The sequence below is a fragment of the Chelonoidis abingdonii genome, chromosome 3 (assembly GCF_003597395.2).
Source record: "Chelonoidis abingdonii isolate Lonesome George chromosome 3, CheloAbing_2.0, whole genome shotgun sequence".
Classification (NCBI taxonomy): domain Eukaryota; kingdom Metazoa; phylum Chordata; order Testudines; family Testudinidae; genus Chelonoidis; species Chelonoidis abingdonii.
Window position 1 is genome coordinate 23,071,865 of NC_133771.1, and position 24,605 is coordinate 23,096,469.

At 43.1% G+C, this 24,605-nt stretch overlaps 1 protein-coding gene across 1 annotated transcript; it reads left to right on the plus strand.

The window, feature by feature from the left end:
* The first annotated feature begins 681 nt into the window (after positions 1-681).
* Positions 682-24,216, plus strand: LAPTM4A (lysosomal protein transmembrane 4 alpha). The gene is made up of 7 exons (XM_032774144.1): positions 682-930; positions 12,706-12,826; positions 15,291-15,367; positions 15,469-15,591; positions 16,416-16,511; positions 20,175-20,273; positions 23,407-24,216. The coding sequence occupies exons 1-7, from the start codon at positions 826-828 to the stop codon at positions 23,479-23,481; spliced, it is 696 nt and encodes a 231-aa protein (XP_032630035.1). The 5' UTR covers positions 682-825; the 3' UTR covers positions 23,482-24,216.
* The last annotated feature ends 389 nt before the right edge of the window (positions 24,217-24,605 follow it).

The window sequence follows — 24,605 nt, forward strand, 5'->3', positions numbered from 1 at the left end:
CACACTCAAAACCCCGCTTTTTCCACTATCTTTCTGTAAGGTTAATTATTTAGACATTTCATCAAATTAATGTGATTGACTCTGATAAACATTTAAATTAGCAGTTAATTTTTTATTTAATAAAATAAGGATCTTGGTTTTCGAAGGAACCACCTTCAGCCTCTTTGGGAGACGGGAATTAGTGCTACCCAGGCTCAGGCTGGTATTCCTCCCACTTGGTGGATGCCTATGTGCACAAAAACGGGCACAGCTGTCTACACGCACCCCCTTTGCTGGATCCAGGTGCTGGAGTTAAAGTCATCCCCTTCCCGTTCTATGCACAGGCGGCTCCAGACGCCCTGCACCCGCCCCGCCCCATGGCCGGATGAGCCCCGCCCCCTGCCTACGTGTTCTCCAGCCCCTACACTTCATCACCCCCTCCTACCCATACGAGCCCCTCCCCTTGCCTAGGGGAGTTCACCGTATGCAGATCTCTCCTTCCTGCCCGGTTGGGCCCCGCCCCCTGCTAGCCAAGGCCCGGCCCCTCCCTCCCTCAGAGCTCCTCTCCCGGCAGCTGTCAGGAGCGCTGACCAAGTTTCCCGGAGGCAGCTGATCCATATTACAGAGAAGCTGTGAGACGATTGGCGGACTTGGCTGCCAATCGCCTGTTGCCGTGGTAACGCCCCCGCCCTCCTCCGCCCCAGCTGTTCGCCGTTGATTGGCCAGAGTGGCGGTGATACGGCGGCGGGGTGCGTTCATCTCCTCCGCTGGAGAGGGGGAAGGGGTTTGTCGATTGAGGCAGCGAGCAAGCGGCCCGTGTGAGGAAAAGCCGCTATTGCCGCCGCTATGACGTTCAAGGGCAGCCGGGCCCGGGACCGTTTTTACAGCACCCGCTGCTGCGGCTGCTGCCATGTCCGTACTGGGACCATCATCCTGGGGACATGGTACATGGTAAGAGGCTTCGCACCCCGCGGGGACAGAAGGGGGATCCCTCAGCCTCACTGCGCTTGCGTAAGGAAAGGGGGCGCCCTCGCACCGCGCATGCGTAAGGATTTCGACCGTTGCTGGGCGGGCAGGCTCCCCGAGGCATAGGCAGTACAGCGCATGCGTGTTTGGGGGACTGGACGTGTGTCGCCCGTGTTGTGGCGCATGTGCGGTGCCTGTTGTCCTGTGTACTACGGTTAGTCGTGTTGTGAAGCTGCGTGAACTCTTCCGGGGGGGAGCCTCTTCCTCTTCCGCCTTCTTCCGTAGGCCTCCGCTCCTCCTCCCCCCTCCTTGGAGGGGGCCGTGTCCTCGCCCCTGCACTGGCCAGTCGCCGCCCGGCCCTTTGCGCTTCTCCTCAGGCTCTGGGCTGGGCGGCGCTCTGTGCACGACGGGACCGAAGTCTCTGCGAGTCAGCAGGGCTTTGTCCGCATTCAGATCCCCCCTCCGGGGTCTCAGTGCTTGTGCGGAGCCCCAGCTTGTCGCTCTCCACAGACTGCAGGGACCTTCTGCTCCCCCACCGCTTCTCCTCAGTGCAGGAGAAACAAGGAGCACCGAACTCGTTCTCTCATCTGGGCCTCTCCTGCTGCTCTCTGACTTGTTTTTTAGGGCATATCTACACTACCGAGTTTTGACACAACTTATGTTGACATCCAAAAGTCGATAAAACAAAAATCGCCAAAGAGTGTTCACACTTGCTCCCTCTGTCCACAGCTCATGTCCACAGTGGGGATACCATCATCAGCAGGGTGAGCAATGCACAGTCGGTATGTATACCACAGTGTAGTGTTTGGTGGGCATCAGCTTCCAAGAGCAGTATCATGAGTAGCTCTGTGAGCTCTCCGTGCTGAGGAATGGTAAAGCAGCACAGCAGTCTGCCTGCTGTTGTGTTCCTAGTGCAGTGCAAAACAGGAGCATTTCAATGATTTTCTCTTTGCTCCTCAAAGGGAGTAGCACACAGATGCTTCCTGGAGCTTTGAAAAGGGAGGGGTGCTTGCCTACGGGGCAGCAGAGATCAAAACACTGAGCAGAGCAATCGGGGCAGGCATTGTGGGATACTGGTTCTGTCCACAAAACAGTCAGAAGTGTCTACACTGGCTCTTTTGTCACAATAAAGGGAGGGGAAAAGACAAAAGTATCTCATGGGGTGGAAGTTTTTTGTTGCCCAAACTAGGCGTTTTTCACTGCAGAAGTCCTCTTGTAGTGTGGCATTTTTTTGGCAACAAGTGTAGACGAGCTCCTAGAGTGTAGGTTTCCCAGGGCAGGGACCGTTCTCCTCTGTGTCCTGAATAATGCTAGAAATGTTGTCATACTGACCTCCCCAAGGTGAGGTCATGTCTTGCTGAGTAGGTAGAGGATGATCTAGTTGCCTGAATGACTAGGATGTAACCTTTGAAAGCACAATAAGATTTTTAAAATGAATGTGTAGCATATAAATCACCTTGAAGAATTAGGGTTTGAGATGAGTCCTGGAGGAGGGAGTGGATGCTTGGTGGACAGGGTCAGAATGGGAGTGCCCAAAAAGTCACCATGAAAGAATACACAAGTGGGTGAAAGGAAAAGGACATTTTAGGATCACTCCATGAGCAAACTATGGTGAGTGAAGCAAGCATTGGAGACCAGGGAAGAAAACAAATGGAAAAGAGCAAACACATAAGAGACAGCTAAATTGTGAAGAGTTACGAAAGTTGTGCGAGAGGCTAAATTTATTCAGGAGGTGATGGGGAGGTAGCAGTAAGATATATCTCTTGTGGGGAAAAAAAAAAGTGGCTAAAAGATTATAATACTGGACAAATTAAATGCTTTTTTTCATCTTTTGCTATCAAAATGTAAATTTCCCCTGCTCCACTGAGCTAGTGGTGACATCACCCTTCACCCACTTGTTAAATTTTCCAGAAAGCACCTTTCTGGTTACTCCATATTGCACCTCATGCTTGGGAGAGGTTTCCAGTAAAAAATGCAAAACTAATGCATTATTCTACTTTGCTCTGATGCTTACAGAAACTTGACAATGGTTTGGCTGTTGGTGTGTTGATATTACTGACTCTCATACTGATCAACATTGCCTTATTGTTTTCTTCTACTCCTGTCTCTATCTATTCTCTCAGTTTCTTTTGCATAGATTGTAAGGGATTTGGGGCAGGAACTGTCTTCTCCTCTCCCCCACCCCATGTGTTTCAACAAGGCTTAACGCAATGGGGTAATGGTCCATGACTACTGCTTTAACTTAATATTAGTGTAATACTGATAAAGCTCTGAAAATAGGTGCAGATTTTAAGAGAAAATGCGACAGAGAAGGCCACAGACAGATCCCTGGGGAACACTGATAAAATCTAGGAGGGGAGGAGGAGTAGGAAGAGATGCCAGTATATTCAATCTGCCATTTGTTTGCCCTTCCAAACAGTCTCTGGTGCTTTCGGTCAGACAGGTGGGACCTCTGCTCTGGATGTGGGTGGGGTGGGGAAGGTGAGGCAGTGTCCTGAATAAGACAGAGGTCTAAAAACACTACTAACAGTTAGGGCGAGGGCTCGAAAAACTAGTGCGAAGTGAGCTAAATAGGGTTATGAAGTAACTACTAGTCTCCTGGGAGGTGCAGCCTGAGTCATTCCCCCAGCTTCTGGGCTGGGAGAGGAAGTGGAAAGCAGAGTAGCCCAGAACTGTTGTTTAGTCCTCTGTATCATTAAGGCTGTGATTCACTGGTCTCATTGCAGGACAGGTGGGAAGAGCAGATAGTGGATGGGAGTGAGAGAGCATGGCGGTGGGGGGGAACTATAAAGAGAAGTTTGGGGCACTAACAAATGTTGAGTGTGCAGAGAGAATGAGGAACTGAAAATGCAGGTGGGAGAACACAGTATACAGACAGAAGGGCTAAAGTGGCAGTTGTCAAAATTGCTTCTTGGTGTACCTTTTTCTAGATTTCCTAATTTCTTAAAATTTCTGTTGTTTTTTTTTCAGGGTTTCTTTATCATTTTGGGGTTGGAGAGAGGGGAGGGAAGCGTCAATATGGTTCCACAGCTTGGGTCATCAGTAGAGTCCAGACCTTTAGATCCACATCACCTCTGGCACCTTAGCTAATGGAATAACTGACCGCAATAGTAGATTGTCATTCTCCGTGTGGACCAGCCACAAGTGTGGGGATAATCAACATTTTTGCTAGTGAGCTTAATAGCTGTCTGCTGACAGAAAAGGAATGTAGAGACCCAAGACTGCTCGGTTCTATTCCAGGTTGTGGAGAGAAGTATACGGTAGTGCAGTGATTCTCAAACTTATTTGATTACGTCCCCCTTCTTTGTGTCTGTTGTAGTTTATGCTCTGGGCACCCGGTCAGCAGCCATGTCTCTTTGGCCACCCAACTCTGAATGTGCCCAGTAAGGTGTGTTTTGTGTGTTTTTTTTTTTTTTCTCCCCTAAAGCTTCTCTCACCCACTCCCCTGAATACATTCTGTGCCCCCTAGTGTGAGATCCTCTGCTCTAGTAGTTATAATGCCTTCTGTCTCAGTTCCCTTAGGATGCCCCTCTCTGCATCTGTTTGCTCCACCCCCTCCCGGACTCTTGCCTCTTCTCCCTCTACTCCCATCACACCTCAGATTTCCTTGAGGCTTGCAAAAAGCGCATCCATGCCAATAATGCAACATCTCTGCTTCAAAGAGTGGAGCTACTAAAGGTTCTCAGTGAAATGGCTGTAAGAATTATTTTTAACATTAGGCAAAACATTAGGTTTTCCTTACTTTGCTCTCAGAAATTGCTGAACCATTTTATCTGAAACTTCCCAAAAATTTCAGCTGAAGGCAGGTACCTGGCATGGAGCAGGGGGTTGGGGTTCAGGAAGGGGTGTGGGCTCTGGGTTGGAGTTGAGTGGCTTGCGGGGGGGGCGGGGTTCCAATCTGAGGCTGGGGTGGGGGTGTGGAGTTCAGGCTCTGGGAGGGGGGTTGGGATGTGGGTTCCCACTGGTCAGCAGTGCGTGGGGCTAAGGCAGGCAGGCTGCCTGCCTGTCTGCCCCAGCCCCACACTGCTCCTGGAAGGGGCCAACGTGCCCCTGTGGCCCCTGGCGGGGGGGAGGGGCAACCTGGCTCTGTGTGCTGCTCCTCTCCGTAGGCACTGCCTCTGCAGCTTCCCTTGGCCACAGTTCCCTGTTCCTGGCAAATGGGAGTCTGTAGACAGGAGCAGTGTGCGGAGACTCCTGCCCCTCCTCCCCTAGGGCCACAGGGGTGTGCTGGCCGCCTCTGGGAGCAGCATGGGGCTGGGGCAGGCAGGCAGCCTGCCTTAGCCCTGCTGCTCTGCTGGCTGGTGGGAGCCCGCACCCCAGCCCTCTGCACCACTGGACTTTTAGCAGCCAGAGATCATGATCGCAGTTGACTGGTCAGTCCTGGAGACTCTCCCAGTTGATCAACTGGTTGGTGACCATTGTATTTCATAGTCTGGGACCTAACCAGTATGGCTCTTTGTCAAACACAGGTGATGCCTAAAAGCAGAATAAGTGAATGTTAAATACTCAAAACATTTTCTCTCGGAAGTCTAGTTCTAAAATTTTATTATTTTCTTCACTAGAAACTCTTCCCCAGATCCTCAAAGCTAGTTAGGTTTCTAACTTTTATTGAAATCTGTGTAAATTGGAAGCCTAAACCCCTTTGGAGGATCTGGGCCTGAATTCTCCTACTCACAACCTAGATATTTAACAATGTCCAGGGACTTTCTTGGGAGATTTGTGATGATTTGAGTTTCAGGATCATTATAGTTCCTTTATAAATAGTTTGACAGCCAGGAGGCTTTTCCTTCCCTTCTCCCAAATGATCATAAGATGTAGCTTTAAAGCTCCTTCTTCCCACAGGCTTTTCTCACTGTGCATGCAGCTTCCAGAGACAGAAAACATATGTATTGTGTTGGCGGGATCAAGTCAGAGTTTATTCAACAGACTAAAAATAATGGCAACTCCCACTGAAACAATGCTATCTCCTTTTGGCAACAAGCTGTTGTGATTCAGTCATCCTCTAGTGAAGTCCAACATCCAATTGTTTAGTTGAACCTTCAGAAGTGGAGAAGTTTAATTTCATTCAGTACTGAGCAAATCTTAATACTTTACAGAAATAGGTTTTTTATTCAAAAACATGAAGTTTTTTTGTCTGAGATGCAGGGGAATAACCTAGTTTTTCCTCTTAAAAAGATACATTTTTTTTTTTAAGTGAGGGGAGTGCAACTCTCTTCTCCTCCCTCTCTTCCCCCCCCCCCCCCGGAAAATAAGAATCCTCACTTTTCAGCTTAGTTACTTACGCTATCATGGGGTAAATCTGATGCTTGGAGGAACCTAAAATTTAGGACTTTTGAGCCATGAAAATGAAGTACTTGTCTGCTTAGACACTGGAAACAGTGGCCCAAGAGTGAGACAGTAGTATCCATTAATAAGTCTGCATTTGTCAAGGTGCCACATTATCCTTCCTCTAAGTATATGGAGAAACTGATTCCTCAAATATCAGTTTGTGGGAGCTGCTGCATTTTAATAGCTTCTGTTATCCACTGGATTCAGAGTAAAAAGAAATGTAGGTAATTTTTTTTTCTTGAGCTATATATATGTGCAGACTATATTTTATTTTGAGACTGGTTGTTATCCTGAATATGTGTAAAGTGGAATACCAGTTTTTAAAAACAAAATATCTTTTTGTTAAAGGATTGGGTATCATGAAATTAATTTGATTAAATCTTAGTATAACATAGCTCTGAACACAAAACCGAGTCTCTCTTTTTACTCTTCAGAAAGAATAGGGTAGGGAGACTGCTGGGCATGCCGAAGTGTTTCCCTTGGCACCCACAAACTGAGGCAACGGCGCAGGGGGGGAATAATACAATTGATGAGGTGGTTCTTCAGTTCTATAGATGCCACACACGTTGCCTGCAGTGGTCTTCTGGCTCCCTTCCCACCTAGAGCTAAAAATGTTCAGTTTAATAACCAGGTCCAAAGTGTGTAGACTCCATGGCTGAACATGTTTGTAGTCCAGAACATACAGTGACTCTAAACAATTTTGACCCTGCTGTTCTCATAGCTATTACAACTTCATCTTAACAGCTGCCATCCCTTCAGATGAGGAGGGTACGACGGGACTCTTCATTTGGAGTCGTTAGTGTTTCTTAATTGAAAAGCTTTTGTTGAGCATTGTGTGTCATTTCTTTATCCTAGTAGATGTAGATCACCCGCAGTCTGACATTTTAGGTAACAAGAAAATAGGGCTCAAAATCTAATCTGGGTGTCTCAGCTGGCAGTACAAATAGAATCACCAGGCCAGACTCTTTTTTTAAAATATTTTTTGAGATGAGTGGGTTATGACTTTTTATCAGAGTCCATATTACAAATGTCAGTCTTAATCAGAAATAAAATCCCTAAGACTTCATGCTCCTGTCATAAACATAAGTCTCTTTCAGCTATAAAGGGTTAACAAACAGTGACCTGCAACACCTGACCAGAGGACCAATCAGGAAACAAGATACTTTCAAATCTCGGTGGAGGGAAGCCTTTGTTTGTGGTTTTTGGCTTTTGCTTTGTTCTGAGTCCTGGAAGGGACTAGACATGCAACCAGGTTTCTTGCGAATCTCCCTGCTACAGTCTTATATATTCAGAATAGTAACTATTAAGTAAAAAGGCGGTTATAGTCTTTTAAATTGGTTTTTCTTTATTTGCAGATGTGTAGTTTGCTGGCAGTGTATTAAATTGTATTTTGCTGGGGGGAGGTTTTTCTCTCTGGTGTCTAAGCTGAAAGACCCTGTATTATTACATCTTGTATTTACAGAGATTTCTTATTTTTTTCTTTTATTAAAACCTTCCTTTTAAAGACCTGTTTGATTTTTTTCCCCCAGTTGAGGCTCAAGGGAATTGAGTTTGTACTTACCAGGAAAGTGGTGGGGAGACAGGGAGAAAGAAGGAGGGGGGGGGAAAGGGGGAATCCCTTTATTTAGATTCACGGAGCTTGAATCTGTATTGCCTCTGGGTGAGGTGGAAAGCCTCTGTTTTAAGATTCAAGGAGTTGAATCCCAGTGATCTTCTAGGTAACCCAGGGAGGGGAAGCCTAGGAGAGGCACTAGTGAGGGAAAGAGTTTACTTTCCTGGTATTAAGATCCAGGGGGTCTGGGTCTTGAGGGTCCCCAGGAAAGGTTTTGGGGAGACCAGAGTTTATCAGGCACTCGGAGCCCTGATTGGTGGCAGCGTATCAGATCTAAGCTGGTAATTAAGCTTAGAGGAATTCATGCTAGTACCTCATTTTTGGACTCTAAGGTTCAGATGAGGAAAGAATACTATAACAGCTCCCCATCTTTCTCCCCCTCCTTGCATCATTTTGGATGGACAAAATAAAACATAGCTGCAATACTTACAATGCAGTTAATGAAACCAAATTTTCACTGAAATGTTAGTATTTATCTGACTGCTTGTCCCAGTTGAGTGTTTGGACACTGGAATCATGACTGTACAAACATATTTTGACCCTGCTTTTGTCATAGCTTTTGAATTCTAATGCACTAGAAATAAGCATCTGCATGAGTGCAAATCTACTGAAGACTTACTTTAGGTGTTACAACTTGAACTGTTGATAAATCTTTGGCTTAAAGTAGTAGATTATGGAAGCTGAGCTTTAATGCATTACAGTGAAGCTTTTTTGTATTGCTAACCTAAGTGTTTTTTTAGTTGACTCTTAAACACTGGCAGTGATTACATGCAGATGTATCATGTAATTGGCTAGAGTTACATGAACCTTTTTTGTGTTCTGTGAAGGTGGGGTTAAGGAATTCTCAAAGCTAAAAAGGTAGTTTCCAGTAGATAGCTATTCAGAATGCGGACACTCTGATTATAAGATTTATAATCTCCTCTGTGATGGGTTGGATCACCAAACCACTCTGGGGAATTGCCAGTTAATGTGCCAAAACTACATCTGCCCCTGCTTTCTCTGCCAGCCTGGGACTCCAGCACCCTGTCTTGTTGAGCCAGACATGCCAGTCTGCGCCAACACAAACCCAGGATCTGAACCACGTACCCCAAAGCTGCAGGCTTAAGTGCAAGCAACTTACGGAAGTGTTCGTATCTTTAACACTCAGATGCCCAACTCCCAAAGGGGTTTAAACTTCAAATAAATCTGTTATACCCTGTATAAGGCGTATAGAGGGTGAACAATTTATAAGTTTACCCTGTATAACACTGATACAGAGAGATGCACGGCTGTTTGCTCCCTCCTCCTCCCCCTGGGTATTAATGCATACTCTGGGTTAATTAATAAGTGAAAGGTGATTTTTTTTAATTACAGAAAGTAGAAATTAAGTGGTTCCAAGTAGTAGCAGACAGATTTACATGTTTTATTTTGCTTAGTAATTCACTTTTTGTTCTAAGTCTAATACAGTAATAAAACTGAATACAGATAATGTCACCCGCAGAGATGTTTCAATAAGTTTTTCACAGACTGGACACTTTTCTAGTCTGTGCACAGTCCTTTCCCCTGATACAGCCCTTGTTCCAGTTTGAGTGGTAGCTAGGGGAGCCATCATGAGAAATCCCACTTTTGTTCTGTTCCACCCACTTATATACCTTTTGCATAAGGTGGAAATCCTTTGTCCCTCTGGGTTCCCACCCCCTCTTCTCAATGGAAAAGCAACAGGCTAAAGATGGATTCCAGTCCAGGTGACATGATCACATGTCACTGCAAGACTTCATTACCCCCTTGCCAGCACACACGTATACAGGAAGACTTAAAAGCAAAACAGAGCCATCTAGAGACAGTTCTCCTGGTTTATGGGAGCCAACAAGATTCCAAACCACCATTAATGGCCCACACTTTGCGTAATTATAATAGGCCCTCAGTTGTATTTAATATATCTAGTTTCAGATACAAGAATGTGTGGTCATCGTATTTGTATGATTGTATCAGATTATAAGCTTTGTAATGATACCTTACAAGAGACCTTTTGCATGAAGCATATTCCAGTTACATTATAGTCACACTCATTAGCATATTCTCATAAAATCATAGAGTGCAACATACCATCTTCTCCATATAAAGGGGTTAGATTGAGTGAGACTGACAGCATTGGCATCGGTGAGGAGATGCTTACAATGGGAGAGTAGAAAAGGTGGGACACATGAGACACAGCAATGAGAACACAGATAAGCAAAGGTACAGAAAGATGTAAAATGGGCAAACTATCCAGAACATGTAGTACATGTTAAGACTGAGGTGCCTTGGTAAGGTGCTTTCTGGGAGGGAACATGTTTGTATCAGGCCTGATGCCACAATTGTGATTGATAAGCACCAAGTTCCTCCCTCCTTCCCCCCGCCCCCCCAATAAAAGAACCACCAGTAGAATCAGAAAAAAGTGAAACTGAGTATATACTTGAATAAAAAATATTATATTTGGCACTTGTAGTAAATGGTCTCTCTTTCCTGGGTTTGGTCTGTTTTGTGGTAGTTCGCTGTGTATGTGAAATCAGTGTTTCGGCTGAACACCACCACCACTCCATCCCCCTGAAAACTTAAGCAAATGCATTTTTAACTTTAAAAATGTGGAAAACAGAAGACTAATGGGTGTCTAACATTTAACAAGCACCTTCAGTTTCATAATGAGCTATTCTGGTTACAAAAGACTTCAGTAATTGTGCATTAATCTGCTGCCATTGCATCAGAGACTCCTGGAGCTTGACCAGCAAACAAGGGAAAATCTGGTTTAAGTATTTCAGTATATAGAAACTGCAAATCCACACTTTCCTGGACCTCTCTCCTAAAAATACATCCCAGTGGAGGCAGGTCTTTCTGAATAAGAAATGGGAAATGTCTGCAGGGTGAAGATACTGTTGTAAATTCTTGTCATCCAAGAACCATATTTCAGACTAACTTTTTCTAGTTTGCTTTAGAGACAAATATCAGAAACTATAATAACTAATTACTAACATCTAATGCTGTTAGGTGCTCTTGCAAAATATCTTACTCTAGGCTAATCAGTTAACATGGATAGTTTTTTTTCCTGGTAGTTAAACAGTATATTTTTATTTTATTTATTTTGAAACACTGAGACCTAGTAATTCTAAACCACAATAATGACTTTAAATGAGAGATTCAGCAGGTTGCAGCAATAATGTAAGGAAAGCAAATGTTATCAAGCATTCAGGCGTACAACCATAAGGGTTTAACTCTGAAGTATATCTAAACAAATCCTACTGAATCTTGTGGGGAAAGACTTCAGTGTTTTCTTTTTGCTATTTATCCCCTCTTGACCTCCCTTAATAGGGTCTGATCTAGTTCCCATTGAAATTAGGCTTTCTGTTGACTCAGGCCTTGGCTACACTTGCAAGTTGCAGTGCTGGTGAGGGAGTTACAGTGCTGCAACTTACCAGGTGTCCACACTTACAGAGTCAGCCAGCACTGCAACTCCCTTCCTGCAGCGCTGGCTGTACACCTGGTCCGCTACGGGTGTAGCGAATCCAGTGCTGCTGATGCAGCGCTGCTCATCAGGTGTGGACACTCACCAGCGCTGTTATTGGCCTCCAGGGTATTAGGAGGTATCCCACAAGAGGTCCCTTCCAACCCTAATGATCTATGATTCGATAATTCCTGTATACAACAAACCGGATGGTACTCCCAGAGCTACTTATCTAAAAAACAAACACAGCTGCTCTTTGCTGCAGCCAGCGAGTGAGCCGAGCCGAGGCTTTGGAATGTTCACAGCTGTTTGCTTGAGGAGACAAACAGCACGCGGGGGGGGGGGGGACGGAAGTCCGTGGGAGAAGCTGCTTATCTGGTCTGAAACCTTTTACATTTAAGAGTGATTGAGAGAGGGGTGCGGGAAATGGCCAGAATTTGCAAAGCAGGGAGCTCACAGTGTCTGCTCCAAAAATCCACTCTCTCTGTCTCCCACAAGCTACCTGTCACACTCCACCCCACCCCCTCTTTTGAAAAGCACGTTGCAGCCACTTGAACGCTGGGGATAGCTGCCATATATGCACCACTCCCAACAGCGCTGCAAATGCTGCAAATGTGGCCACACTGCAGCGCTGGTCGCTGTCGGTGTGGCCACACTGCAGCGCTGGCCCTACACAGCTATATGACCACAGCTGTAACTACCAGCGCTGCAAAAATGTAAGTGTAGCCATGGCCTCACATGGAAAGGGAGTTGGACCAGTGGTATCTAATTTCCCCTCCCCAAAGCCTCCCTTCACTAAGGCTACTAGCTTGGGTGGAAAAATACTTCTGCTGCTAAATGGCCTGCAATTGAAATGAATAATAGGATGGTTGTAAATCACTCTTGTGCTATGTCTAATTGTAGCATTGTCCATTAGGTGCATTAAGTAGAAACACCTTTTAACAAGGTATCTTATGGTGTCATGTTTTATACCTTCTTTCCTTTCCTGATTTTACTCTGCTCTTTCCAATCAGCTCATGAGATGGATTTCTTCTTCCTTGCATTGTTTCCAAGTTCGATTTCCCCCCTCCTTACTTCATTTAAAGTGTGAGGAGTCAAAGGCCTCTTTTAAACAAAGTTGCACTGGCTGAAGTTAAGGGGCCACTCTTAAACCGAGACAGGAGTGTCCAACCCAGCTTTTTGTACCCGTTTAAACTGTTTTAAAATTACGCCTTCGGTTGACTGTGTGCAGCTTTCCTGTGTAGACAAGGCCAAAGTTTGCTGTGTGTTCTCATCTGAAAAATGATTTCTGGAGCACATGTTAAATCTTTAGCTGTCATATTGCAATTATAAATAACTTAAGTAACTGCAATCTCTTTCTCAGGTGGTGAACTTGTTGATGGGCATCTTGCTGACTGTGGAAGTGACCCACCCTAATTCAGTGCCAACTGTTGACCTACAGTATGAAGTCATTGGTAATTACTATGGTTCTGAGAGAATGGCTGGTAGGTGTCTAACTTCAATGTGCCAGATCATTACTTTTCAGAAACTAGTGAAAGTGTGTGTTCTCCTAGTACAAAAACAAGGAGGCCTTGTGGCACCTTAGAGACTAACAGATTTATTTGGGCATAAGCTTTCGTGGCTAGAATCCACTTCATCAGATGCATGAAGTGAAAAATACAGGAGCAAGTATAAATACATGAAAGGATGGGGGTCGGCTTATGCCCAAATTTTGTTAGTCTTAAGGTTCCACAAGGACTCCTTGTTGTTTTTGCTGATACAGACTGACACGGTTACCACTCTGAAACCTGTCTCCTAGTACAGTGGTTCTCAAACTTTTTGTACTGGAGACCTCTTTCACACAGCAGGCCTCTGAGTTTAACCCTCTCCCCTTTATATAAAAAGTGTTTTTAATTTATATTTAATACTACTATAAATGCTGGAGGTGAAGCAGGGTTTGGAATGGAGGCTGACAGCTTGTGACCCCCTAAGGCATCCTGACCCCCAGTTTGAGAACCCCTGTAACCTAGCGCATCTTGTATTGCTGCTGTGTAATTTACTTAAGTCTCATCTGCCAAATGTGTGCTCATGTTTATCATAAGTCAGGGGCTATACTGTGCTGTGGTTTTAAAAAAAAATAAAAAAAAATCAGTGTTGTGAAGGCCTCTTATGTAAAACTTTCATACTGTGTTTTGACTACCTATCTCTAAATATATACAACACTTGAAAGCAAATCTGTGGGGTGGATACTGGTGTTTTCTCTACCACTTTGTAGGTTGGCAGATACCTGTAGTCTCCAACTAACCATTTGCTATCCTTGTCTTGATTATTTTTACCTTCCGATAACTTTAATTTGATTAAATTACATTGGAAACCAAATTAGTTGTCTCTTTTGCTGAACTTTGATTTAACTTATTCCAGAAAGATCTGGAGTGTCAAGGACTTTGTTGCTCTTTTTCAGAAGCCAGCTATAGCTATTGTGCATGAGTCTGAATAACTTATGTAAGAACAAAATGTACTGAAAATAGAAAATTTGAGTAGCTTGGAATGCTAAGAACACTTAGTGAGTCTGTATCTGTCTGCATCTTCTTTAAAGTCATCTTATTAGTTCTTTGACTGTGTCAAGAATGGAATAGTACACAGGGAAAACTATTAAAAGAAAATCCATAGAAATAGTTTGATACTGCTTTTTTTTTTTTTTTTTTTTTTTTTTTTTTTTTTTTTGAGAATCCCAGACCAGGAAAGAAATGGTGTATGTATTCTACAGATGCAATCATTGAGCCAATATCAAGGCTTATGGCTCAATGATTGCACCTTTGTATGTATTTATGACTGTAATTTGCTTAACTGTAATATTATATAATCCAGTATTGGGTATATAGAGAATTGTATGGTGGTTTAATGTACCAGGTGCCTTACGAAAACAAGGAAGTCAGTCCTTGTCCCAAAGAGTTTACAACCTGAATTCAAAAAGTGAGGCTCAAAAACAGGTGGAAGAGTAGAGATGGTTACTCAGTAACACAGCCTGATGGTTCCATAACTTGTATTCTGCTGCGTGCCCCTCCACCCCATTTTTGGGGGGGAAAGATGGCAGTGTGTTCTTTGGATTGAATGAGGTGAGGTAGATGAGGCAGTATCATGAGTATAAACCTGGGAGCCAAACTCTTGAGATCTGATCTTTTCTCTGACCCCTTATGAGCTGACTTTGAGGTGCTGAGCACCTGAAATTTCCATGTGAAGTCATGTAGCACCCCTTGTCTTAAATTCTTTGAGAAGTATAGATGATCAACACTTCAGAAAAATAAGGCTAATCTTTCTGTTGCAGTCTCCTTTAAACTGGATCAAATCAGTTTCTATCTGTGTGATCAAAATAAGAAATTATTTGTGACCAATAAAAGGATGAACATAATGTAGTTTGCAGATGGCAATTGCATTTGTCATCAATTTACATGACACAAAGAGAATCTTCATTATTCAGACCCCATTAATATCCTGAATAGTACCATATGGCGCTTGTTTGAATTTAAGCCTCTTCTGCTACTTACTTGATAGAAGGTGCTGCAGTTTACGGCATTCTGCTCTGTTATAAGAGCAATTTGCTTTCTATGGTTACAGATTGAATTGTGTGATCAAGCAACTTTAAAAGCTATAGATATGGTGGAAGTTGTCCTATTTTTCATATGAACTATTTTGCTATTGTGGATTGTCTTACTAAAATAATCAAATTAACTGTTTGGGTGAATGGTATGGAAGATACTATAATACAGACTGCTGTTGCTTATTTGCAATGTGTAGCTATGGGTGCAAAAACAAAATGAAAACAGTTGGCTAAACTAATTATGGGGTGTGGCTAGTAGACAAGTAGATTTTGTGTGCTCAAATTGGAAATACTGAAATTATAAGTCTGTTAGAAGCTACCAAAACTGTAAGGTGGTATTAATATAACTTTTGTTTCCTATTTTAATTCAGAAAATGCTTGTGTACTCTTTGCCATCTCACTCCTCCTGTTCACGATAAGTGCAATGATGGTGTATGGAGCAATTGCTGTAAGTATAGAACTGAATGCCATGAATAAACTTGGCTAATGGAGTTTGTTAGTCTGAAAGTCACATTATTATTATTATTTTTTTTTTTTTTTTTTCCCCAGCATCGAGTGGGTTGGCTCATTCCGTTCTTCTGTTACCAGCTCTTTAACTTTGTCCTCAGTTGCCTGGTTGCCATCAGTTCTCTTACTTACATGCCAAGAATCAAAGAGTATCTGGATGAGTTAGTAAGTGTCTAGTAAATTGAGTTAATATTTTACAGGTGACCGTCTTGGTTTTGATAATTGGGATTGTAACTAAGTTTTTTTTGTTTTGTTTTTGTTTTGTTTTTTTTAAATACACTAGACAGTTTGACATTCCAGTCCAAGAGGATCAGTCACATTCAGGCATTAAATAAAGCACTAAGCTAATGGCAAACTAGATTTGGTAGGTAGCATAGACTCAAATGACTTAAATCATTAACTCAGGTCAGTTTTTAGATCTTTACAAGTGTATGCTTAACTTAATATAATGAGTTCCACTCAGATACAGGTCTGGCCTGGGGACTGGAGTTCTGAATCCAAAGAATTTGGCTTCTGTTATTTGTAGGAGACTGTAGCCACCCTTTCCACCTTCAACTTGCAGGCCAGCCTGGCACAAGCTCATTCTAGCCTAGATGGCATAAATTTGCATTAAGTTCTCTATCCACACTGCAAAAGATGAACTCTTCCTGAGTAGGATTGTGGGGTCAGCAGCTGCTTTTTGAAGGTGGTCCATGGTGAATTGTGTTGCCATGGGATTGAAGGAAGGACTTAGTGGCAATTTGAAAGCACAGGACCTCTTTGCAGCTGACCCATTCTCTGGTGGTTCCCTTGCAGTCTGTCACTTCAGGATTGAGGTGGGACAAATATTATCCCTGGAGGAAGAGAGTGAGAACTTGAGACATTTCCTAGCTCTTCCATGTAAATAATCCATGAAGGGGAGATTTGGGCCCCTCAGTTTGAGCTAATCACCAGTGTGAATATAGCCTCAGATTTTGACTCTGATATCTGTGGATTTTTTTTTTCTCTAGCCAGATTTCCCTTACAAAGATGACCTCCTTGCACTTGACTCAAGCTGTATTTTGTTCGTTGTCCTGGTGTTTTTTGCCTTATTTATCATCTTAAAGGTAAACTAGATACTCTGTATTTTAGTTGTTTAAATTACAAATGTTAAGTTTCAGAAGTTTGTGTATTGCAGTGTCCCTAATATGTGGTTGCAAACATTCATAATTTGGATTAAGCATCTTGAATAATATTTTGAGGGTTCTTAACTTGGAGGAGACTTCAGTTTCATATTTGGCATAGTGAAATTGATACCTGAACTTCTTCAATTGCTGTGCTTATTGGGAATAGTGCTGTAGAACGAACAGGTTTTTTGTGTAGTGGGGGGTAGAAATAAACCTTCAAGCACAGTCTTTAAGTTTGCATCCTTCTGCAGTAAAGTTCACAAGGAAGTGGTATAATTAGACAAAGCATTTTAAAAACAAAGATAGTGCATAAATTTTCCGCAAATGGGGGGGGGGGGGGAATGCTAGTTAATATTGTATGTCACATTCTGAAAAAATATTTTGTAGTCTCGAACAAAAGGGTCCTGAATTTGATGAATTGGGCCTTCTCTATTCCCTCCCAACCCCTGTGCTTCTATATAAAGGTGTGATTATGTAAGTGGGGGAGATGCAAGTAGCAAATTTTTTTTTTTAAATGCCCTAGTGTGTTTAAGAAAGAAACTGAATTAAGACTTTATGCTATAAAGGAATACTACTGTGGCTGGTACGCCTAAAATTAGAGCTGCCAGTTCATAGTCATGTGTTCTTCATGCCTCTTTTTGTGAGCAGACAATGTAGATCTCTAAGTTTACATATTTATGGAAATGTATGCTTTATGACTCTGCCTGCTTCTTAGAACTATTTAGTTAGAGTAAAAGAACAGTAGGGCATGCATGTGCTCGCACCAGCTGATCAAACCCAGTCACCAGCAGCGTTGAGAGTTAGCAAGTTACAATTTTCTGCTGCAGTCCTTGCTTTGGAACAAAGATACAACCACATTTTAAAATCATTGAGTGGTGTGGGAAGGGGTGGAACCAGAATGAACAAAATTGTCTCTTGAAGTCTTCTGAGAAAAAGTTGAAATAGCAATTTTTTTTCTTAATTTTGTTAATGCCTGTAGCAGAGTGGATTTTTGCTCTGGCCCTGAAGGGGTTAAAAACAGCCCAGGAAAGGGGCTGGGGCTGGAGCAAGCAGCCTTTTGAGCTGGGCTGAGTGGGGAAGTGGCTGCAGCTGGGGCCACGCCCCAAACTGAGCCACAGGCCTTATAAAAGGGCAGGGAAGCCAGGAGCCAAGAGTCTCAGTCTCTCTCTCTCTCTCTGCGCGTTCAGAGGGAGAAGGGCCTGGCTGCTGAGACAAGGTACCTAGCGTGAAGCAGGGCTGGGGAAGGCAGAGGAGCTGGGGAGCTCCTGCCTGGAGAGCCCCAGGCTGTGGCCTAGCAATAGGCTAGGGTGTACTGGGGTTGCAGGGTGCAACCCAGGGGTAGGCCAAGGCAGCAGGCCCAAACCCCTTTGCCGATGAGAGGCTAACACTGCAGTCTGCCCCAGGGCATGGGGCTAGCTAATGACTGGGCAGTTGCCAAGATCCTGAGCCAAAGTGGGGATGGGGGGGGTTCCCTGGGGAGGGGAAACCCCTAAGAGACAAGGGGTTACTGCCAGGGGGGCAGCACCCCATGTAAAAGGGGCACCGGGGTCCAGGGAGGGACACAGGGTCAGAAGGCGGATCACCGGCCTGCAGAGGGCGCTCCGAGCTGTGTATTTGAGCTAATTCCCTGAAGCAACCAGCAGGAGGTGCCGCGGGGGTGAGTTCGCCCAATTACAATGCCTTCTGTGAAATCCTATACAGTAGAACCTCAGTTACTAAGACCTTGGGAATGGAGGGTGTTCATAACTCTGAACAAAATGTTATGATTCTTTCAAAGCTTACAGCTGAACATTGACTTAATGCTACTTTGAAACTTTACTATGCAGAAGGAAAAACAGTGCTTTTAACCATCTTAATTTAATTGAAACAAGAACAGAAAGTTTTTTCTTACCTTGTCAAATGTTTTTAAGCTCTCTCCTTTATTTTTAGTAGTTTACAGTTAACATAATACTGTACTGTGTTTTGCTTTACTTCTGCCTTTTGCTGCTGCTGCCTGATTGCATACTTCCAAATGAAGTATGTGGCTGACCAGTGAGTTTGTAGCTCTGGTGTTCGTAACTCTGAGATTCTGCTGTATTAGAATAAGTGGCAAGTGAAGCTTTTTTGAACAGAACGAAACAGATGTACATACCAACAGTAGGGCACCAAACACTTGTCATGTGTACATGCATGTAAATCTCAGTAAGCTTCAAGAGGGTATGTGTTGGTAGGCTATTAGGCCATATCTTCACTAAACTGTTTGTCATTTTGCCTTCATCCACCTGAACAGTGCACAAATTGCTACATAATGCAAACTTGGAGTAGGTTCTTTCTATTAGCATATAACTCATTAATTTCAAATGTGTTACTATTTCAACTATGGTAGCACTTTGGAGCCCTGAACATAGATCACTCTATCAGGCATTGTACTAACACGAAACAAAATGACAGTCCCTGCTCCGAGGTGGTTACAATTCAAGTTTGAATAAAATAAAGTTAAGCCTTTTTATTTTTATAAATTATAAAAATAAAAGTGGTGATTGACCCACACACTAGAACTAAAAGGGCATCAGACTTTCTGGAGATAAGAGAAGATTGGCTATCAAAACTGCTGTTTTCTTTTTTTTCTCTTCCCTTCTCAGTTCTTAAACGGTGTTGAGAGCCTAAAAGCAACTCCCAATTCAGGTCCCTAACAAAACTCTAGGTTCAAATCGATCCCTCTACATTTAGCAGTGTTGTAGCTGCTCTGGGATGGGGAGACTGGGGGGCTTCCTTTTTAAGAAGACATTTTTGGTACCCCCTTCTGTCTGCCTCATTCATCCATGGGACCTACTTCCTAGGCTCCAGTCCCTGACAGAACAATTTTTCTTCTCCCTGGTCTCTTTCACAGCCTTGCTTCTTTTAGTCCTTTGCCTGGGCACTTAACTCACTTCTCTCTCAGCCCCAAACCCTTTAATCTGCTCTTTCATCTCCCAGCACTCTAGGATGTCAGGATTAGCTACAGTCTCATCTCTGCCTCCTTCCATCACATGGTGTAGTTTTTTGTTTTTGTTTGGGGGGGGGGCGTGTTGCAGGGAGAGAGGTGCCTCTCCCTCGGCTGCGGCAGGGTCGGGGCCAGGGGAGAGATGCCTGTCAACTGGCTGCAGCAGGTCTGGGGCTTGGAGTGGCATCTCTCCCTGAAACAACCTTGAGCGCCTGCACTGGGCTTAATTGGCACCTGCATGGCCACATAGCTTAGAGGGAGCTTAGTCAGGGACCCAATGAAGGAATTACCTGTGAAGTACTTTTTACTACTGTGTTGCTCTTCCATGCAGTCTGTTCCCCTGAGTTGGTGTGCTAGCAACCAGGTGAAGAGAATTAACATTGTTCTCTGTGCTGGAGATGTTTGTTCTCTAGATGTACATGTGGGCATATACTGAAATAGTAACTTTTCAGTAGCTTTATTGATTAAGACCGTGATTTGGGTGGGGACGTTTAATGTACAAGGCCAACTGGTTAAATACGTTGGACCATATTCACTGCTGAAGGTAAAAAATTCCAGTGACCGCAATAAGTTTGCACCTGCTTCTGTCAGCTCATTTTCAAAGCAAATTGATTTATTAAAATTTAACTCTCATCTCTCAGGCCTATCTAATTAACTGTGTATGGAACTGCTATAAATACATCAGCAACAGAAACTTGCCTGAGATAGCTGTGTACCCTGCATTTGAAGCTCCTCCACAGGTAAAGTCTCTTCCTTAGACAAAAAGGAACAGAAATTGACAGTTATTTTAAAAATTGATTTAATGTCTGAATGTACTTCTAAAATTAAACAATGTTACCCCTCAAGAGAACCAGTTTGAGTTACAGCTGCATTGGCTTCTATCTCAGCCCCCATGGACTGTACATGAAAGAAATGAGTCAAATGAGGGAGAATGGAATAAAAAGTGAATAAATAAATGTTTGTTTAAATCAGATTGTTTAATGCCTCTGTACAAGGTGGTGGATATAAAGTAACACATGGAAGACCTTTTGAGTGCAGTATTTAAATTTGACAAGACTATTGATGTTGAGGCAGGCAACAAATTATGTGTGAATGCTGCAGTTCTGTCTTAAAGAGTAATATACAGGGCTCTGCAAATGTGAATATTCCTCAGCGGAAAGATGCTTTTTGGAACCCAAATTTCATGTTTCTGTGAGGCTGCTGGACAGTGCATCATGCATTTAATTTTCTGATCAGATGTCAGTCAGGAGGGATCAGATTTTATTTAAAATTCTGTAGAATTTTTGTGGAACTCTGCTTCAGCTGCTCAGGTAAAACAAAGGACCACTATTGAATGGCAGCTTCCAGAAAGCCTGTCGCACCTGATCTTTTTTTGGAAAACATGTCAGTAGTACAACAGAGCTTCCTCTGCTTAATCATGTCCATACAAAGATAGCATTAGTTTCTAGGTGGTCAGGATTTTATCCCCCTGTCCATTAACTGGACTTCATTTGGTCCTAACTCTTTGGGTTAGTAGCTATGGGACTTTAGACAACTACGATCCAGGTGCGCTAGCTGTCTGATCACAGATCCTTGTCTCTTCAGTGCTGGCCAGAAGTTCTGTGTGTCTGTTCCAGTATGCACCATTAGAAGCAAATGGAGTAATAGGCACTAACTAGGGAGAACTTAGAGCTCCTCCCTGTAATCTGAAGATGCTGGAGTTGGGAGGAGAAACACTCATCTGGTTACGTATCAGTTGTTTCCATGTGACGGTGTTCTGTCTCTGTACTTGCATGAACCCCACCACTATAGTACCTGAACATCTCAACGAAGCTCCTGTGGAAGTGTTGCGATCATTAGATCGAGTAGAATAATAATTTAGGATTATTGGGAGCAGCAAAGAAAAATTAGTTAACATATTATAGCTCTAGTTACAATGGGTAGTGTATGACTCAGCTGCAGTACCAGTGGTTTTCCAGACTAAATAGTTTATGGAACTACAAATAAGAGAGACAGTATCGGGACCCAAACCACAGTCCCTCCTACTTGGTTATTAGTACACTTTTTGTTCTGTGGGTCACCTATGAGAGTTCTGGGGCACACTGTTCCTATAGTTCAAGAACCACTATCCCATACACATAGTAGCAGCATTCCACTGGCTTTGCAAGGCTGGATGATTGGACTATAAGGTGGATAGAAAGCTGGCTAGATCATCGGGGCTCAATGGGTAATGATCAATGGCTCCATGTCTAATTGGCAGCCGGTTTCAAGTGGAGTGCCCCAAGGGTCAGTCCTGGGGCCAGTTTTGTTCAATAAGTTCATTAATGATGTGGAGGATGGTGTGGATTGCACCTTCAATGCAAGTTTGCAGATGACACTAAACTGGGAGGAGTGGTAGATACGCTGGAGGGTAGGGATAGGATACAGAGGGACCTGGACAAATTACAGGACTGGGCCAAGAAACCTGATGAGCTTCAAACAGGACAGTGTCAGAGCACTTAGGACGAGAAAGAATCCCATTCACTATTAAGACTAGGGAACCGAATGGCTAGGAAAGCAAGTTCTGCAAGAAAAGGGATTAGGGTTACAGTGGCAAGAGCGGGATACTGAGTTCACAGTGTGCCCGTGTTGCAAGAAAGCTAATGGCATTTTGGCTGTATAAGTAGGCACGTGTCAGCAGATCGAGGGATGTCGAATCATTCTCTATTCGCATTGGTAGACGCGTCGTCTGGAGTACTGTGTCCAGTTTGGGCCCCACACTACAAGAAGATGTGGAAAAATTGGAGCCAGCGAGGGCCACAAAAATGATTAGGGGCTGGAGCACAGACTTATGAGGAGGCTGAGGAACTGGATTGTTTAGTCTGCAGAGAGAGAAGGATGAGGGGGATTTGATAGCTGTTTTCAACTACCTGAAAGGGGGTTCCAAAGAGGATGGATCTAGACTGTTCTCAGTGGTACCCGATGACAGAACAAGGAGTAATGGTCTCAAGTGGCAGTGTGGGAGGTTTAGGTTGGATATTAGGAAAAACTTTTTCACTCAGTGATAAAGCACTGGAATGGGTTACCTAGGGAGGTGGTGGAATCTCCTTCCTTAAAAATTTCTAAAGTCAGGCTTGACAACGCCCTGGCTGGGATGATTTAATTGGGAATTGGTCCTGCTTTGAGCAGAGGGTTGGACTAGATGACCTCCAAGGTCCTTTCTAATCCTGGTATTCTATGATTCTAGTGACAACTGAAGAAGATAGTGACATGAAATTTTACATTGGCATAGAGGGTGATGTGAATCAGTTCAAAAAAGTGAACATACTTTCAGAGTCTAGAATGCAGTAGTTTCAGATACATAAATTAGTATTTCAGAGCCAAGAATGCAGATCAGCAACACCAAGCTGTGTGTGTGTTCTTTATTTTGTGCTTCTGATAATCCTTTACACACACAACACCCAGGAAACCTTCCCCCAAAGTGGATCTAGCCTATTCTGTTTCTGATAGAAAACAGATATAAACAATCTAACATAATTATTAAACACTCACAGAATTCAAAAATCTTATGTCAATTTGTTCTGACAGAAAATGTCTCTTTAACAAAACTTTTAAACGAAAATTCCTGTTTTCGTGAGCTTTTTCTTGGGCGTATGGAAGGCGAAATTGTTTCCCCTACTAGCTCCTTTGCTGCTTACTAGTAAAGGATAAAAATGGAATAGAGATAATGCCTGAGATTTAGATTCAGCAGAAGAATAAGCTGCTTTTGCAGCTTCTGGCATTACATTTGCTGTGAGTTTTTCGCTCTAAAATCTGCCTGGAATAGAGAATCAGGTTGATAAGGCCTCTCCTAAATGACTCTGCAATCTCAGTTGACTTCACTGTTTGTTTTTGTGTTTTGTTTTTTTTCGCTAGTATGTCCTGCCAACTTATGAAATGGCAGTGAAGATGCCTGAGAAGGAACCCCCACCTCCTTACATACCTGCCTGAACGAACTGTGCTTACGTTACTTAACATCTGTACCAACTTCTTGGGTTTTTTGTCCTTTTTAATCTTGCAAAATTGCTTAAATATTCAGGGCTTTAGGCGCAAACCTTTCTGTTGAAGGATGTTTGATATAACTGAGCAAAACACATCTGGCAGTAATTTTTTTTTCCTGTTTGCTTTAGTTTTTGTTCTCTTTCATGGTCTTAAACATGTTTATTGCCTTAGGGTCTTGTACTGCAAACATTAGAACTACATGAGTGAAGTAGTTCATGTGACATCAATGGAACAACTCATATGAGTAGTTAGCTGCAGGCATACATGTCTGCTGGGTCGGGCTCTTAATTTGTAGAGTAATTTTTGTAAAGTAGTTCATAAAGACAATCTGATCTACCAGCAAAATGTGTGGGTTTTTGTTTGTTTTTTTGCCTTTAATTTTTTTGGGGGGGAAGAGGTTGGGAGGGAGGTTTTGACAGGGTGTGTGTGTGTACATATTTTTTTTACTCTGCACTCTTCTCACACTATCTTACCTTATTATTTTTTGTTATCTATTGCCTTGAAACATTTTCAGGAAGAGTGAAGTTGGCACTAATGTTTGAAGTTTTACAACATGCTGTGAATGCAAGAAAAAATGCACAGAGAAATTACTTAAATATGGGAGATGATGGTTGCATGCTTCTAATCTGTATATTTTCTCTTTGTGATAAATGATACTTTAATAAATCTTTTAAGAAACATTTACTAGTAGTCCTGACTGTGTGTTTGGGGCGGCATGGAGAGGAATTCCCAAATAAATTGCTTACAAAATTTCCTTCAATCGTTACCAAATCAGTATTATGTGCTCATTTGTAGGAGGGAAAACTTCAACAGAAAACATGGCTTATGAGAGAGAGGAGATATTAGTCATAAGAACAAAAAAACCATGTGATAGAATTTACATTCTCCACAATCTCAACCTTTTGTATCTAGGAAAATGTGTGCAGCTTTCCAGTAAGCTGAAATGTAGAATAAGGGGATATTCTTCCTGTGCTGCCCTCGCTTAAATTCCTCATGTCTGCTTTGAGTTCATGGTCTCGCTCTTCCTCCCCTACCCTCTCCTTCTCTGAGAAGAATACAAAGTTTGAGATGCT

Coding starts and splice junctions, on each gene's coding strand:
- LAPTM4A (XM_032774144.1), top strand. CDS start 826: ATGACGTTCAAGGGCAGCCGGGCCCGGGACCGTTTTTACAGCACCCGC. Junction 931..12,705: donor TCCTGGGGACATGGTACATG/GTAAGAGGCTTC, acceptor TCTCTTTCTCAG/GTGGTGAACTTGTTGATGGG. Junction 16,512..20,174: donor CCTTATTTATCATCTTAAAG/GTAAACTAGATA, acceptor CTCATCTCTCAG/GCCTATCTAATTAACTGTGT.